Genomic DNA, 18,958 nt, shown 5'->3' with positions numbered 1-18,958 from the left:
TCAGGAGTCTAGGCAGAGTCTAGGCAGGTCTCTGTCTACCTGTAGTGTGTTGCTTATTAAATTCTGTAAATTTGCCTTCAAGATCATAAATCTCAATATGATCTAAATCTGAATCATATTCCAAGCCAAAATCATCATTTCAAAGCCTGGGATATTGATAGACACACTATTCATAATGATCATTCGATAGAATCAATTTATGGATCGTTTGATGGCCCCAGCCTTGGCAGTTTTTCCCTTAAATTTATGCAGTAGTGAATGTAGAAGAATTCTGTGACTATGGACTAGCATGTAGCTATCACTTGGTTTATAGCATTACTCTGTGACACAGGACTAAATATAAATCCATTAATTTTATTTCTCCTGATACTAGATTTCAATTAGATTTTCTTAGAGCACAAGGGTACCTGGCTTTCCGACATGCTTGGAACAATCAAAACATATTTCTTAGATGAGCTGAGCAGGTATGTCTAGGATTTATGTGTTGGGTCCAGTAGGTTTGATTTTTGTGTCTAGACAGCAGAGGTTAAATTATTTATTGTACTTCGTGTGAGCTTGATGGCCGTCTCTAATAGTATGCAGATTTCTGTATGTGGATTCCAGTTGTTGAGTGAAATTTGTGGAGATCATTGTTAAAATAAATCACCTTATCGAATGTTTTCTAATATGAGTCAGTGATCAGTACATGTACAGTGTTCCTTGTTGACCAGTTATTTCCAAGTCCAAGTTTTATTATTGCATGATTATTAATGGCAATATAGTCACTGGTAGATTTGCTCAAGAAGTTTTACTACATGAAGTACATGTTCATATCATTTGCTATTAGATCTAAAAAGATTAGTTATGAGTATCAGGCAAGAAAAACCTAAAAATACCCATATCCTTTTCCACAGGGAGAGTTCAGAGAAGATAATTTCAACACAGCAATGCAAGTGCTCAGAGACTCTGGTGACAGCGGCAAATGGGATCCTAAAGGACGTAAAGGAGGGACAAAAGGTTTGGAATAAATTAAAATGGGAAAATACATGGTGGAGGGCAGTTTGTGGCTGCAGTTCACAAGATGATATCCCTACAAATATCCTGCATTACATTCATGGCAAGGAAAACACAGCTCTGGAGGTATTTTATACCTCTACGAGTGAAACATAACAGCCCGCCAGTAAATCTGAAAAGAAGTGCTTAACTACTTAGATACAGGAAAAATCCCCAACTTTTCGAGACAACACACACAAGGCTGGTTACTTGTCCTGTGTAATTCCCTGTTTTGTATCGCATGTAAATGAGAGTGAATCCATGCTTTGTAATGCTTAATGTAAATGGTAGTTCCATATGGATTAAAACTTTACTGTAAAAATCTCTACTGAAAAACTGACAATTCAGTAGTTGTGAATTTGTTCTGTATTGTATTCAAAATCGAAAGTATTCCTGTGATGTGTCCTCAAGGTTTATAAGAAAAAGGGCTATACACAGCCCTTCATCTCGATTGTAATGACGTAAGTTTAGAAGCTTTGAGTCAGAAGTCAGAAAAGTTTTTGACCCTGCCCTCAGCTTTAAAATATATTTCTTGATATCTTTGTAAACAGTGAAATGTTCTTTCTTTTTTGTAATTTACTCTTCTAGTTTTGAATTTCAATTTGAAATTTATAGCTCTCAGATGATTAGCCTGATGTTAATTTCAGGTGTTTTTCACCTCTCGAGGGAAATCCACTTCATTCTTCATGGCATTGTAACTGTTAGATTAATTGTGGATCTTGAATAATAAACACCTAACACTGCAGAAGTTTTTCTTTCTGTAAAGGTCATCAGTACCCACTTCATTAGTATTTGAATCTTATATTGGTACTGTTTGCTCATGTTATTGTTGTTTTTTTATTTTACTTAAATGTTTATTTTAATGCTTTTAGCAGTTGTTTTGATTTGAAGTTATGCATAACTGTCTTTAGTCTAAAAAGAAATGTTAGAGAGTAACCATATGTGTTTTTTTGTTTCCCCCAGGACCATCTAATGTTTTCAAGATAGTGAAGATGATCATGGAGCGGAATTTCCAGCCTGTAATCATTTTCAGTTTCAGCAAGAAGGAATGCGAAGCCTATGCACTGCAGGTGTCAAAGCTCGACTTCAATACAGGTAGACTAATAAATGTATTAGTAGTTAGTAACCCTCTTCTTTCCTTTTGATATCCCTCATTTTGACTAATGCCAGTGCCAAGTTTTGTCTTTAGGGATCTGATTAGTTTTAGTAACAGAATAGAACAAACATGGCTTTTTATTAGAGAGAGCTTGTCCGATTTTGAATAAGGCATCGTTTGTAAAAGAACACAAAGTTATCTTTTGAAAGCATTTGCCATCCTCTTATCAGAAAGGAAAGCAGGCTTCCTTTTTCGTTGTGTTATGGTGTTATCATAGACTTGTCTGTTCATTGCTACATTTCTGATGTTGTTATTTCTAGATTACATTCTACCTTGGGACAGAAAGAACAATATGGTGTTAAGGGTTTGGTTTGGCCTGAAACATGCATCTGTAAAAATTGTTTGACTCATTAGGGCTTGTAGGAAAAAGTCCAACAAAAGTATTGTGAACTTGTGTGGCTTCACAGGAAGGTTAATATAAATGGCATCGATAAAATCTTCCCTGGCTGTGATAAATTTGGGAAGTCACTTGAAAAGTATAATGGAAATGTTAATTTGAGAATATAAGTCATATAATTTATTTAGTTTTGTTTAGTCTGTTGAATAAACATTGATTTGTGTATGTTTTTGGGTGTTAAATACAGTGTGGATTTTACTGGACATAACCCAATTGGAAAGTCTGTTAAACGAGTCTGACTCAACCTTATCTGTTAACTTTGGAAAATGGTTCTCAAAGGGCACTGGTAAAAGAGAAAACAGTACCAAATGGAATTATTGTGATGGTTATAACAAAAATGGAAAAAAAAACACTGGACTGATATGAAGCCATCTATATATAGTGCAGATTACGGGACTGAAAACAGATTTATTAGGAAACACTAATTGTTCCACATGAAGATACATTTACGGAATCACTTTTAAAGATATCTCATGTTTTGGAGCTTTTTGTTGATAGCTATTCTAGACCTGTTGAAACTATAGCCACTTGCTTGTTTCTAATTCTTGGTTCTTTCCACACTGCATCTTAGACAGTTTCCAACTACAAGAAATGTTCTGTTCTGTCAGGAATGGACAAATACTCCATGCTGAAGTTGTAATGTGGCTCCTCAGGCCAGCTGCTAGTTACTTTATTGCAGTTGAATAGCCCTTTAGCGATATAATCTTTGGTTGTGTTCTCTTCCTGGTCCTGGTGCTGTTCAGCCAGTATTCCACCTGCCAAGTGGCACAGACTGTTCTCATTCTCCAATAAAGCCTGAGCACTTAAATCAATGAATTTTTCTGCAGATCCTAATCCAGTGTCTTGGAAAAAGTACTCAGACCCTTCCAGTGGGCTTCCATTTTGTAAAATTATAAAATAACCATAACAGTTTATATAACATAATATTCCATTCAGGGCTGGAATGCTTGAACCGAACACATCTAAGGGGTAAGATAAATGACATTAAATGACAAAAAAACAAAACTGGAATATGTTGATGGCCTTATTATTGAATCCATGGATCTAAACATTTAGTGGAAGCACCATGCTTAAAGAAATATTAAGGGTCTTTATTTTATACCATTCTTCTAATTAATATTATCTCTGAGTTGTTTTTGAGAGCTCTTTTCTTTTTCTGGATGTCTGCTTGAAATTCACTTCCTGACTGGAACCTCTCACACTGCAATTAGATAGAAGTAACTCAACTAATTGTCTGATTTGTTAAGGTATTTTTGTAAGCCTAAGACTTATAATTAAGTTTTTTTCATATTCATTTATTTTTGAATGTGTGGACTATATTGTGTATATAACTTACTTTTTCTTTCATGTGTCATAATTGCAAGCTTTAAAGCAAGAACATTTAAAAAATGCACAAGGGTCTGAATACTTTTGCAAGGTACTGTTCATGTTCATGAAAGATCATTTTCCATTTTTTTTAACAAACTCCTGTGCTATTGTAAGGATTAGAACTAGTGACATTCATGAAAAGTGAAATATTAATTTTGCACCTTAGATAAAAATAGTTCAACTGGGAGTGCAACTGTGTATTGTATTAAGACCACGGATGAAGAGCTTTATTAAACTTTGCAACAGACTTATTTTCAAGTTTCACTAACAAGAACATTTTTTAAACTAATAAAAGTGCTGAACTTGATAGTGGGCCAGCAGGAGCAAAAGGTTTTCTCTCCTCTAGCTGTACAGTTACAGCTTATTCCTGACAGGAAGGCTTTGCACTGGCACATTCTAGATTTCTGTAAGTTGCCCCTAAGTTGTATTGATTTAATTTTCCTCACATCCAACAGAGTCTAATTATGATTTATAACAAATGGGAACAAGGGATATGTACAGTACTTGGAGGAGGGATTTTAAAGATGGCAATTTCCCAACCCTTGTAACCTTATGCAGTTGGATGAATAATAAAGGTAAAGACTTGTAAAGAAATGATTTTTAGGAATGGCATAGAAAGAGTGGATATACTAAATGTATGTTTATGTGTTATCCAATTGAAATGGCAGAAAATGTTTTTTCTGTCAGTGTTTTGGAATGGTTGAACAGCTTGCATTTTTAGACTTAATGGAATGTAGTCCTTTTTTGCTTAATTCCATTAGTAGTTTTATAATACTGTGTGACCCAGATAGTGCTAAAGCCAGTTCAAAATATTTTGCCACATGCAGCTTTTCTGTAATGAATTGCAGTTGTCCTTCTCTCCCGCTGTGCTTCTTTTTCTTGCTTTGTTTCTTTAGAGTGTTTATAGACCTATAAAGAATGACTTAACAGACATGGCATCTGTCAGTCACATTTTGCATTCTTTGGACTTTTAACTATTTTTCTTTATTTTAATTCAATCCAGAAATTCAAGTTTTGTGACAAGTGGTGAAGATAATTTTTTCCTTTTCTCCCTTTGTTCCTGTGGACCTTCTTTTGGCAGAGAGCACTGCCAGGCAATGTAGTTTGTGCTCTGCCTCAGTCCCAGCATATTAGTAGTCTCTTTAGAGAGAAGGTGTCAGGTTTTTGCCAGATGGAATGATGTAAGAAGTTTGAGCCTCTTAGTATGTCTGCTTGTAGGACTAGCTCTAACTGGGCTTTTGTGATTTTTGAAATGTTAAAGAAACCTGAAGAAAAATGTTTCAGAAAAGTGTTCTTAAAGACCTATATATATATTTATTAATTGGTGAATTACTTTCTTCAGTATGGTTTACATAATTCAAAACAATCAACCACATTCCGATCTTTGTCTTTGGAGACAACTTATTTACTTTGTTGTTAAACCTCAAATTTGTTTGATTGCTTGCTGCTGTTAAATCCCAAAACTGCTTTTTTGCACCTTAAAAGGTACACAATATACACAGAACATGGGAAGAAATGTATATCAATGTGAGTACGTTTTTTTTAGAAAATGAATATGCAGATTTTGGATGCGAGCGTAGTGCTGAGGTATAGAACTGTGTGCATTGATTTTCCTCTTCCCTGTTTAAAGGTTTTAAGTAAGGTGGATTTTATGTGGGCTCAGAGGTTTCCTGAAACTTTCGTGTTTGACTCAATGGTATATGCTGTTGAGCTAAAATTTGTTTGAGTTGCTATGTTCATACATTGTATATCTATAATGTCAAACTGTTTTTGTCCTATGTATGCAGTAATCTATAGATTCATTCAATTCTAGGAGTTTAGTTGTTAGCTCTTGTTCAATATTTAGTAGCCCATGCTTTTATAGGAAAAAAAAAATCAAGAATTTGCTGTAGCCTTATTATAATTTTAAATTTCCAGAGGATACAACAATACTGTTTTTAAAAGAAATTTATTTTGAAGCCTGGAACAATCCGTTGAGTCGAGAGTAATGGGTCTGTTGTTGGGCGTTTCCATCAGTAGTGTTTCTCTCTTGTGAATCATTTTTTATCTTCCTTTGAACCAGGAGTTTAATGATCAATCATGAATTGTGTGTTTCAGTTAAACATGCATATACTTATCTAATGGACAAAGTAACCTTTCCCAACTTGTATATTGTAGATATGTACCTGCCTATCTTCTGGAATTTATTTAAACTGAGTTTATGCTTATGTTTAAATCTCTGTCTTCATTCAGTAATCTATGAAACTTCTGACAGTTTTGCAATGTTTGTTCTCGAAGCGTGTTTTCTAATGGCCACCGATCATATTGTTAGCTTGAAGTGTAACACATGGTATTTTTTGGATCCAAAGGGAGCTTCAAAATATAGTAAGGGTTTACTTAAGTGTCTTTTATAAAGACTGCAGAAATGTGAATTTTAACTTTGGATGAAATGGAAGCTAAAGCGAGAGGAAATGTTTTCTCAGTCTTTTCAAACCTCACATCCCCCTTTTGTAGCACCAGCTGTACTATGGCTTACTGCCATATGCCGAGGTCCCAATCCCACCACTCTGCAGGGCAATAAAAGCGTGTATAGTGTCCTGCTGCCCAACTTCACTCAATTTACATGTATTTCCTGTGATTCTAGTTTCTGTGTTTTTTTTTTAAATCACTCTGACAAATCTTCTAAAACATCTCCAGTTTTCAAAATGCTTCTGTGCTTTCCTTTAACCTCTTGGCTAATATTTTAATTTCCCCTACCATATCCTTTTAATTTCCCCTATTTAGTTTATTTCACTTAGTCACATCACTGTTTTTTTGCTTAATTGGTAATGGTTAAGCGATTAGAAAGTATACATTACAAAAATCCCATAAGATTTCTTTATCTTTCAAATAGCAGAACTGTTTAATCCCAAGGAAATGGTTTAAATATTTATTAGAAGTTTCTTAAGATAGAGTGAAATGTTCTTTTCTACCAAGTAGCTGCAAACTCAATGTCTGCTTTTCAAATTTGCCTTCTAACAGTTGAAACAGCATCCTGTAGTTATGACATAATGCACACAGGAAGAAAGGCATGCTTTCAGATTGCCACTTCAAAGTCTTCCTGGTTCAGTCATTGGATATGCAGTTTGCCTATTTCCAGATTACATTTACATTGGCAAACCTATCGCTAAAGTCCTTGTACAATTGTAAACAATGTAAAAAGGCATTTGTTGTTTTGCCCAGAGAATAAGACTTTGCTATTATTTGTTGAGGTCATCAATTTTTAATTCTTCAATCCCTTTTATTTGAGGAGTTAGTGAATGATTTTGTAAAGCTGTACTTTACTTACAAAGGTTTAATGATGTCATTATCATCAGACCTGGATCTTCAACTTGAGTTCTGTCATAGACTGTGACTCTTAGTATACTAACACATAATAACATTTAAACCTACGCCTCTGATGTAATAGTTTAAGGAGCTGAACAGGTTTTTGCACTGCAATTTCAGCTTGGAGCATAATTACATTTAAGGTTTTGGAAATGTGTTTTGTATGTTTTAAGAGTGGAATGCTTTTGTTTTGCAGAGGAGGAGAAGAAGCTTGTTGAGGAGGTCTTTAATAATGCTATTGATTGTCTCTCTGATGAAGACAAGAAACTTCCACAAGTAAGTACTCCTACAATAAGCACACAAGGTATTACTTTTTGTTGAAAAATCATGGTTTTCTAAATAGTATTAAGAGTATCACTTAATATCTTTGGCAAACATTTTTGTGAACCTTTGTGTGAGATGACCATATTATGTGCCCTGGTATTTAAAAAAACAGAGCTATTGAATGCTTTTCTCTAAATGTTCTATAAATGGAATGTTGTAATACAAAACCTGACCAAAATAGGCTTACAATTTAAACATTCTTTTCCAAAAATGTATTTTGTGTTGGTACCAGAACTACAGTGGAAAATATATATGGATGGTCTGGAGATTGTCTTGACCTCCTAAACTATCATTCAGTCATTGTCCTCCAGGTGTTCCTTTTAGCTTTATGCAGTCCAGTCTCAACAAATATTGGGGAATCAGCACAGGAACTGCATTCAGTTAGAAACTAGTTTCTAATTGAAAGATCAACTAGTTGGAAAAAACCAATACATTCATGCTATTACATAAAAACATGAAGAAAATTCAAAATGGTACAAGCTACATCAAAAGCAGTTCATTAAGTGAACAAGTGCAACTACCTTCCACCAACCGTTTTATTGTGCAAAAAATTAAAATATTAAAATATATTATATTAACATTTAAAAAATGCAGGTACTGAGATAAACAATTAAAAAGGAACTTGGAACCCTGTCGTGCTTTACTTTAGGATTTGGCAGGCATTGGCCTGTGCAGATATTTCCTGGAAAAGGTTGACCATCCCACGATATGTACTTTACTCAGTAAACGTAATGAATAAAGGGGAATGTTCTTTATAAAGTCAATTGAGAAAAGAGATTTTACACCTGACAGCTGACAAACAACTTAAGGAAATGATGTAAACATCTAACATCATCTAACATCTGTAGAGTTATAACAACAGATGCACATTTGTTTTACAAAGACAATACAGTATCTGTGAAATGACTGTTATCCTAGGGGTTGTAGTTTATCTGCTCTCGGTACTCTTTAGTGACACAAGGCATTTTGAAATGTTTAAATGTATTTGAAGTGGATTTAAAAAAATGGCAAGGTTTGCCAAAGGTAATGCAAGTAATTTGATAAAGAACCTTTTTTGGGACTTTTATGAAATTCTGGTTGTTTAAAATCTCATGTATTAGCCCTTCTGAATAACATGTTGGAAGATGACTTGCCGAAACCAGACATGCATGTTGCCACCATGCAAATATGTGTTTTTTAACTTTGTCAGAAGCTCAGTTTTTACTGTTTGTGATGCATGGTAAGAGTTTGATGTCATATAGTGGTCTGGAAGTTATGAAGTTAGATTTTACTAAACATACAGGAGGAGGAGCTAATGTGCACTGAACATTAACATACCATTTTAAAACCTTAAGTGCAGTTATTGAAAGACTGACTACATATTTCAACCCAATTAAGAGAGATCTGTTTTATTCAGCCAACTCTGATTTCTCAAGGCAGTCAGGATATTTGACCCAGAACAGTTTGTCTTGTTACATTCTATTCTGCCCTGTGAACATTGTTGTAATGACCATCATGCCAAGATCAAAGATACTCAAAAAACAGAAATAGTTTTGTGGCTTCTTATTTATTATATGACAGCTTTATTTACCTCCCCTCCCGATTATTTTTTTGTTATCCATCTTTTAATGTGCTTTCCTTTTGATTGACTTCTACCCCTTTCAAATAACTGAAGGATGGAACCTGTGTTTAAACAGTACTTGAAACTTAATATTACAAGACGTAGATTCAACTACAGCTTCCAGGTGAACATATTGAAAATACCTTGTCTCAGCTTGTTCCTCTTTGCTTAGTTTTCTGTTTTAAGTCAGTTGCAAAGAATTGTGGACATTTCTCATTAACAGATGAATTGTAGCATGCAGAAATCAGTCCCTAATTCCCTATTGTTGTGTGTTTAGCCACTCAATTTTGGAATTGCCATTATTTTCATGGCTGTGAACCCTGCAACTTTACACAAAAGGCCTCCACCACATTTATTCCCACCCAACCCACTCTCAGCAGTGCATGGTCATTCAATAATCTGTAGTATTTTGTATTATGGCTATTCTATTGTCCAATATTGTCCATTATCAGCAGTTGCATTTGAAGTTTTCTTTTCATTGTCTTAACCAAGTGTAGTGTTTTCATTTTGGATGCATTTCCAAAAGTGATCTTTAATAAGTGATCTTTAGTGTCTCCCTTTCTGACATACATGAACGTGTCCCATGAGTTCCACGTGCCTGAAGCTTTTCTGCATGTTCACGGAAGGCATGGAGGAGATGACTTTTAACTGTGACACCTAAAGCTTTTCTGAATACGACACCTGGATCATAGAGCTCAACCCGCACTCAGGCGGGTGCCTTTACCAGTTGAGCCACTTAGAAGGCCCCATTGTTTGGATTTTTAAAAGTTGTGTGCTTTTTGCTTTTAAAGGTTGAACATGTTTTGCCTCTTCTGAAGAGAGGAATTGGGATTCACCATGGGGGCCTGCTTCCTATTTTGAAGGAGACAATTGAGATTCTCTTCTCTGAAGGGTTGCTCAAGGTAAGTGTCAGTTTAAATTTTATTGGAACTCTTTATTTTACAGGAATTCTTTTCTCTTTATGAAATTCCTAAAATAGCTGCAAAAGCTGTTTTTTTTAACTTGTTCTTTTTGGGTGTACTGGTAGACTTCATATAGATGAGTTGTTTTTAACAAAAATGCTTTACATTAGAAAGAAAGCTGGGTCTACTTAACAAGTCTTCTGATTTGAATTTATAATTCTGGTCATTCAACTGGCATTGGATTGAAATCCATACGCATTAAGAATAATACCGATTATATCATTTTGTACATTTGTACTAGTATTTACAAAATAACTAAACATTTGTATGTTGTTGCATTTGTATGGGATTTGTTATTGTATCCCATAACTGGCCATCTTTGCATTACAAAGTCAAAAAAGACAGAAGCAACAGATGAATGCAGTTCTTAACCTGGGAGTTCCTGATTGAGTTGATAGTCCGAGGACTGTTTATGGCTCTGGTGAGGGCCCTGTAAATAATACAGGTGGGGTATCCTCTGTTGATGGGGGGAAAAAAAGAGTGCATTTTGAGTGGTTGGTTCTGGAAATCGATGTCATCACTGCAGAGTCGTCGTAGCCGAAGGACCTGTGAAAAAGGGAGAGATTTTGTAGTGTGTTTGGGGTGATACGAGCTGTACAGAAGATGGCTGTGTGAATCTGTGGGTTTGTAATAAACCGAAGTGGAGAGTCAGGGATGGTTAATTGATAGGTTTATGCCTAGAAACGGAAGAGTAGCAGAGGATATGTTAATTGTATATTTGGGGGATGTGTGAAAGTTGGTGAAGTGATGCAGAAAATGCTCTAGTTGGTCATTATAGCATGTGGCAACACTGACAGAGTCATCAGTGAATCGCTTGTAGAGGTCCGGGACAAAGCCAGTGTAGGAAGCGAAGAAGCGTATTTCGGGTTCTTTTGTTGACCATCCAGGTACTATTTGGCAAATTAGAGACAAGTGGCAGTGTCCTTCCAGAAAGCAGTCATTTCTTCCTGGCTATTTACCCATGAAAACTATTCCTGTTTAATCTTTTACTCATGGTTGAGCCATAAATATTGACATTGACTGTAGTGAGAGAGGCCTGATCCTTAGATCTTATAATATAGATCATATGTTATTCTTAGGTATTTTGTGATTTCTGGGTTTTCTGAGTTACTCTTGAGGAAGTCTAGGCAAGATGACTGTTCCTGGATAGGGTGACTGTGAACTTGAATATTTTCCATTTGTGGACTGTCTGATAAAGCCTCAAATGTTGAGAAGTGGTTTTGTAACCTCCCGATTGATGAGCTTCACCTACTGCTTTTCCAAGGTCCTCTTAAATCTATTGTTAGACGGGGCTGCCCAAACTCATATTTATTTTGTTAGTTACCTGATTATTTAGTTGTCGATTCAAAATACCCACTTAATTGGGCTAAGTACCCCAAGGATTTACTTACTATTTAATATATAGTGATTCTCAATATTTTTTCCTTCTTCATGTATTATTATTTCTCAAAACACTTAAAATTGGTAAACATAGACCCTTTAGTTATTTTAGAAAAGACCTGTTTAGATTATACAAAGGTATCATGGTAAGACATAATTTCTGTCAAGTGTTAAACTATTTTTTTGGCATTGTACAGTAAGACTAGATGTACTTGCACATGAAACAATATTTATATATATTTTTGGAAGCCATAATTTTGTCATCTGAGAGCTAGTTTACTGCTGTTTATGTATATATAACAAAGATTTGTAGAGAGAGGTATACAAGCGACTCAGAAAAATGCATAGTGAAAGTTTATGGTCCTCCTGACTTCCTGATAATGCAAGTTCATTTAGATCACATCAACAGCTTTTACTTTGACTGTCAAACCATTCAGCCTACCGTGTAAACAATTCTACCCTAATTAAATGAAGTGCAGTAAGTTCTTAAGTGCTAAAGATACAAAATATTTCTGAGTAGTGGAACTAGTGGTATTTATCATTTGTGATGTGTTTTTCTAGGCATTGTTTGCCACAGAGACATTTGCCATGGGCATCAACATGCCAGCCAGGACAGTGCTGTTCACGAGTGCCCGCAAGTTTGATGGGAAGGATTTCCGCTGGGTAAGCGAAGGAGAATTTTCCTTACCTTTAAAGTTTATTTTGGTATTATTTTGAGTTCTGTATTGTGAATGTATTTACCCAAATATTAGCAGCACATTCTTTCAGGTTGATATAGCTGTCCTGTGGCTTATATTCAAATTCAAGTAAAAAAAGTTCTGTACTGAAGTGCTGAACTGAGTTCAGCTGTTTGAGCTTGCTGTAACGGCCCACCATTTTGATTGGTTCTGGTGTGTTTATGCAGTTGAGTGAAAAATTATATTCATTTTTAGTTACCTGAAATGAGCAAGAACTCGCAGTGTTCTTTTAAATTCAAGAAGGAAGTGAGTGCTGAATAGCATGGGAATCATCAGGCTGGTAGGCAGTTTGGAGTGGATTCGCAGTCACAACAGTGGATAAAGCTTAAAGTCCCCTGAGCTAAACATTGTAGTTCCAGAATTCAAAGTGTCAGTTTGCTAGGAATCTGTAATTCCTGTAATGAGGAGGAATGAGTTTCATCATTGTGGTGTTTTCCTAATCATTTTGCTTTAGACTAGGTGACATTGCATAGCCAATTTGATTTAATCTTATCTATCCGAAAAATCCTCATATCTTCTGGAAATGAGGGAGCTTGCTGTATTACTTGTAAACTCCCCTCCATTTTTATTTTCTTTAAAACCAAGAGCTTTTTTCATTTCAACCACTTCTATTTAGAAAGGTAGCTTGTGCTATGAAAAGTTATCTTTTCAATATCCACAGTCTGAATTACTGGGTGCAGCTTATATTCAGTAGTGGGTTATATTTGCGTAAATAAGGTATTAAGTCCTTTATAAGTAATTTGACCTGCTCTTACATAAATTAAAATAACCGTTTATTTAAAGCGCATTCAAAATGCATCTAAATAGTTTTTTAAAAATGTGGTTTGACTTTTTCTTGATTAAACTTATTATGTATGGTACTCTTGTTTTGTTTAGTACCAGTTTTTTGGATATGCTATAAAACAAAAGTGGTGAAAAGGTTGCGTAATGTTTATTTATAATCCATAAGTTAAGCTTTTATGATGAATGACCTTATTTTGAAACTTTTTTAGCTGAAGTACAATAACATCCTCCAAGAAAAGTTATAGTCCTTAATCTTGCTGCTTCACATCTGGAATTGATACATGCCTAAAAACATGCTTTCAAGTACTACTTCCTTTTCCAACAAAGGAAAAATATTTTGGGATTTGATCTAGTGTGCCTTTTCCTTCTCCATAAATTAATTACTAAATACGATTTTAAATGTGTGGCTTTTAGATCAAAACCTAGAATGGATTACACCTTACCAGGGTTGTTTAAATATATGCGATGTCAAATGATTACTGTGAGTCTTGAAGAATTAAGTTAATGGGAACTATATGTGAGTTTTATTGCAAAGTATAACTTCAGTATACGTGCGTCTGTCAGAGTGCCCTAATGTGGGCCCTCGCCTCTGAGTTTCTCTTTACACTTCTTGTATCATTTGGGGAATCTGTATTTGCATTGCAGTGCTGTGTTAAATACTAACACTTGCATTGTAGAATACATTTATTTAAAAGCACAAAATATTATATTATTTTCCATCTCATCCCAGTCTCATAGGTTCTTCCTTTGTTTTAAAGATAACATCAGGTGAATACATTCAGATGTCTGGTCGTGCTGGCAGGCGAGGCATGGATGAACGAGGAATTGTCATCTTCATGGTTGATGAAAAGATGAGCCCTACAGTGGGAAAACAGCTTCTCAAGGTGAAACAAATTTCTTGAATTTATTAATAATGACCAATTATAATTAATTTCATACAAAACCAGCTAAGATGGTGTAATGGTGACAGTAATATGACCATGCCTAAACATCTTTATTACTCACCCTATAATTCCCTCAAAGATTGCTCTCAAAGAGTCAGATTCTGAAGCCATGCTTGTTGCTTAACTGGAGTAAATGCCTTGGCAAGAGTATTTGCCATGATGCTTTTTTTTTGTTTTATAATTCAGAGTGTGTATATAGTTTTTTTTTTTTAGCCTGTCAGATGAAAAAAAATTGATGATTTGCAGGCCTCACTGTGCCTCTGTATGGGGCTGCTAAACCAATACCAAGTGCTCTTGGGAGGACTGCTAGCAATTTCCCCTACTTTGCATTAACGATGGTAGGCTGGAGCAATTCCATATCACAAGAAACGTTGATGGGGATAAAAAAACATTATTGTGCAAAGTAGTCTTTTGCATAAGTGAGTTTTTCCATTCCATGGAGTAAATTCACTAAAATCCTGCACTTTTTGATATTTGAAAATGTGAAGTTAGTTTTGGCAGATCTTCAGTATTTGTTAGATGTTCCTTTTTTACATGGGTGTCATGAGCCAAGGGTTGTTACTAACAGATTGGAAACTGCTGAACTACATTTGACTAAATTGAATATATTATACAAACTCGGTATGTTAGCCGATCATTTTTCTCTTTAGTGATATGTACCCCATATTGTTTGGGACCTCTCCAGGATTTAGAGTAATACTTCTAGCTAAAGGCTTGCAAATCAACAGCTTATCCAGCTTTCATTAGCTGAGGTTTTATGTTGAGAAACACAACATGCCAAATGTTCCTTGAGGATTAAATGGCTCTTTAAAGGTCAATATTTTGGAATGCTTTTGCGTGCAAGAGGGAGTATTGTGTGTATTGTTTGTGTATCCTTTTAGCTGCCAATTTTTCTTTGGGAGCACTCTGGTCAGTCACATATTTGTTGTTTTGTTTTACTCAATTGGAAATCCCATGGCAGTTTTAAAGTCGTGAATTTTGTATATCTTCTTAGAAAGGTACCAGGGAAGCAGAGCACATCCAAATATTGTTTTTATTATTAATGATTCCCCATTCATAATTTCATGGCTGTGGGAAATGTTCTTTCTCAATATTTTGTAAAGATAAATAGTTGTTACTGTTCCAAACCATTCAGAAAGATTTGTTTTAGTAAAAATCAAGCCTGTTTTCAGATTACACTCATGACAATAAGTACAGAGGTGCAGTATAAATACACACATTGAGACCCAAAAGAGCCAGTGGTGCCAGATAAGTATTATAAACATACTATAAATTGATTATAAGTCATTGCTAGGACTCAGTAACAAAACCTTGCCTTTAAACACTCACTCTCACTTTTAGAAGGTAATGTGCAGTTAAACATTCATTTGCACTTTTTATTCTAAAGAGAATTAAATGGAAAAGAGAATGCAAAACAGACAAGTACAAAAAGATACAGATGTTAAGCAACAAAAAAGAGGCTTTGGCTTACACTAATGTCCCACATATTTCTGTTTTGTAAAGGCGCAGTAACTAAAGTTCTAAAAATATAGAACACAAAGAGTAATTGACAACAATTGATTGATAAGCGTTATCAATTGATAATACTCCTCAGCTCTTTCAAAGCTTAACGTTATAGAGAAAAAGACTTCACAGGTGTCTTTTAACTTAACCACAAAAGATGGAAATGTAATGCAGTTGAATCTTTTTTTAATCTTCAGACTATTGATCTTGGACTGTTTCCAGGCATGTACATACAACAACACTAAAGTAAAGTTATTTTTAACAAAAAAACACAAAGGTTTTGGAAAATTTTTCCTCCGGTAGTGATCCTCAAACCCATTTCAGCAGAAGGGCTTGATATAGTCCTAAATAGGAAAAAAATAAATAGCAAAAATACAAAAAATATAATAATCCAATACATACAGCATTAAAGGGAAAATAATTGCTTATCCTTAATCCTTCTAGATCTAAGGAAAGTAGACTGGGTGAAATCATTTTTTGTGTAGCTGTTTATTTACCCATGGCTTTTTATTTCTGTCTTCCTGTGTTACCATGTCCAATGCTCTGCAGACTCGCATGCTTTTAATAGCTCTCATCCCCTACCAGCTACAAGGTTTCCAGCCTAATGGCTTTTCTACAGATATGATACAAACCAACTTAAAACTTGCCATTGAAAACTAATTCCACTAGAAAAAGAAAGGACTGAGTTAAAATAAAATTAAACTAGTTTTGTTAATTCTGAGAACTCATTTAATGAGTGAATTTAGTTTAAGAAAAATGAATGGAGCTCTGATGTTGAATCCCGTGCCTCATTCCATCTCTTCAGTCTGTTTTGCCGCTAGGCATCCTATCTGTAGTGTAGACAATAGCTTGAAAGTCATCTTGGTTACCAATTATTGGAAGTTTGTATGGGTTAAATAAAATACTACGTGATGAACTATAGGAGTTGTTGATCATGGTGACAATTCTTAACCAGAGATTTTAGTAGAGAATGTAATTAATAAATGGTGAATTCCATTGTGTATTTCATCATCGAATCTGAAGTCTTTATACAAAATCACCACCTAAGTTCATGTTTCTATCCTGTAGTGCTTAATTGGTGTTTAAAAAATGTTTTTGTTTACAATGTGGTTTCAAATTGAATAATGCTTTTTTTATAATCAAATCAAATTTAGAATTATGTGGTGAAACAGTGTTCTCTTATGAGTCCTTAGAAATTCTGTTTTATAGGTTTTGAGTTAAACCAATGTCTATGCATGTGAGACTCTTGATAAGTTGGACTCTTTCCTTCTTTCATGCTACTTGAGCCCAGATATCTGGTGTGCAAGCTACCCCTATATATCTCAAAGGGCTTCCTATGCTGCTAACTTGAAAATACTTTACTAAACTTGCAGGGAGAGACTACCTCACAGAGTAGTAAAATACTTCTAGCAGTGAAAACAAATTAGTTTTGAGTTTACAAAAAAGGATGCCTACAAAGAAGCCTTTAAAGCCACCTACTTACATTAAAACATTTTAAAAATTCCATCTCTTGCTCAGCTGCTGAAAGAGGCAAGAAATGTGACCATATGTGATAAGAGAACAGTCCTGCTATTGGTTTAGTAGCTTTAAAACTAAGTCATTAAATAAAAAGTAAGAAGCCATTGAACTAACTGGACTAATTTGATCTTTCAGAATTAGTAATGATGTCCTTCATAAATGAAGGCAGTTTCTTTCATTGATTCCAGGAAATGCACTGATTCTTTGGATATGAAACTAATCAAGCACTATGGAGGAAAAGAATGTTGTCAAAAAGCCTTATTGGTCATTTCTGTTCACTCATTTCAGTCACTGTACTGTGACATTCTAGAATTAGTTTTTTTGTGTGCTGCTGGACACAGTTTAATTGCTTTGCTGTGAAGATGGCACGGAAAACATAGATATGCACTAAAACAACCACATAATAATTTGGAGGACCATCCATTTTTTGTGCTGTTTTTGTAATTCTAGTATCTCATCCACATGTCTAAGTGAATACAACACTTAATTTCTCAAAAGTTGTTTTCATTTTTTTAGAACATCATCTAAAGATATGCTTTATTTTTCCAGGGCTCTGCTGATCCTCTCAACAGTGCTTTCCATCTCACTTATAACATGGTCCTTAACCTGTTGCGTGTTGAAGAGATCAATCCAGAGTACATGTTGGAGAAGTCTTTCTACCAGTTTCAGCACTACAGAGCTGTCCCAGGGGTCGTGGATAGTAAGTGTCAGTCTTTATTAGCAGTAGTTATTATGTAGCCAATACTGACATTCGAAGTAAATTGAATACAGAAGTAGTCTTGGAACATACGTATATTTGAATTATAATATTATATACCTAAAAGCTTGAATATACAATATTCTTTTGCATACCCTTTTGATGAAATGTCAGCATGTACAGGTGAAGTTGTAAGTTTAATTTCTTTGACATTCCGCATGTTGTGGATAAACCATGATACAAAATTTATCCAAATTCTTGCCTCTCAAAAAGCAGTAATTTTGATAGAAAAGCAAAACGGTTCTCTTGCACCCTGATATTTTTCCCAGTCTGAATTTTGTATTTTCAGCATTCTCTTGATAAAAAAAACTGGAACATTATGGAGGCATGGTGGCACAGCTGGGACACTGGGTTCCATTTCAGACTTGGGGTGCTATCTGTGTGGAGTTTGTATGTTCTATGTGTTAATGTGGGTTTCTTCCAACAGTTCAGCAGCATAGTGGTAGGTTAACTGGCTTCTGGGAGAATGGTCATGGTGTTTGTGCTATGTGAAGGACTGGCATCTCGTCCAGGGTGTATCCTGCCCTGTGCTCAGTGCTTGCTGGGATTGGCTCGGGATCACCAAAACCTTAATTGGAGAAGTGGTTATTAAAGAACTTAATGATTATGTAGTCAAATAGCCCCTTTGGATTTTAGCAGCTAATTTATCTTAAAATCTTATCCAGGCATGTGCCTTTGATGGACTGTTATCCCATTCAGGAAGTAGCCTGCCTTGCACCTGTTTCTTTCTCCAACCCCCCCACTCACCCCCAGCTTTGAATTGGATGAAGTGGTTAGAAATTCTATGTGTTTTATTAACTTGGTCCGCTTTTTGCAGAAATGAAGAAACTGGAAGGACTGTATAATGAGATTGAAATCCCTAATGAAGAAAGTGTGGTTACCTACTACAAAATTCGCCAACAGCTGGCCAAGCTTGGAAAGGAGATTGAAGAGTACATTCATAAACCCAAGTACTGCTTGCCCTTTCTGCAGCCTGGGAGGCTGGTCAAAGTAAGCCCAATTACAGCCTGTCATTGCTGTAAATTTAGTCAGTCTGCTGACTACTTCTTGAACCTTAATAAACAGTGTGGTTTTTACCCAAAATTTTGTAGCCACAGCTATAGCCACAAATATCATGTATAGTTACAGGGGTGAGTTCCTTTAATGAGTTAA

At 35.2% G+C, this 18,958-nt stretch overlaps 1 protein-coding gene across 1 annotated transcript in view; it reads left to right on the top strand.

Annotated features, from left to right (window-relative positions):
- Nucleotides 1–18,958, top strand: part of mtrex (Mtr4 exosome RNA helicase) — a 59,165-nt gene that overhangs the window by 10,716 nt on the left and 29,491 nt on the right. The window contains exons 10-17 of the mRNA XM_006627004.3: nt 894–996; nt 1,996–2,127; nt 7,495–7,574; nt 10,014–10,124; nt 12,126–12,227; nt 13,843–13,968; nt 17,599–17,749; nt 18,624–18,796. Of these exons, the coding sequence (XP_006627067.1) occupies nt 894–996; nt 1,996–2,127; nt 7,495–7,574; nt 10,014–10,124; nt 12,126–12,227; nt 13,843–13,968; nt 17,599–17,749; nt 18,624–18,796 (978 nt within the window). The remainder of the gene's footprint in view (nt 1–893; nt 997–1,995; nt 2,128–7,494; nt 7,575–10,013; nt 10,125–12,125; nt 12,228–13,842; nt 13,969–17,598; nt 17,750–18,623; nt 18,797–18,958) is intronic.

The sequence above is a fragment of the Lepisosteus oculatus genome, chromosome 3 (genome assembly GCF_040954835.1).
Source record: "Lepisosteus oculatus isolate fLepOcu1 chromosome 3, fLepOcu1.hap2, whole genome shotgun sequence".
In the NCBI taxonomy this organism is placed as follows: Eukaryota; Metazoa; Chordata; class Actinopteri; order Semionotiformes; family Lepisosteidae; genus Lepisosteus; species Lepisosteus oculatus.
Note: the sequence above shows the minus strand (reverse complement) of the source record. Positions and strands in the feature narration are given on the sequence as shown.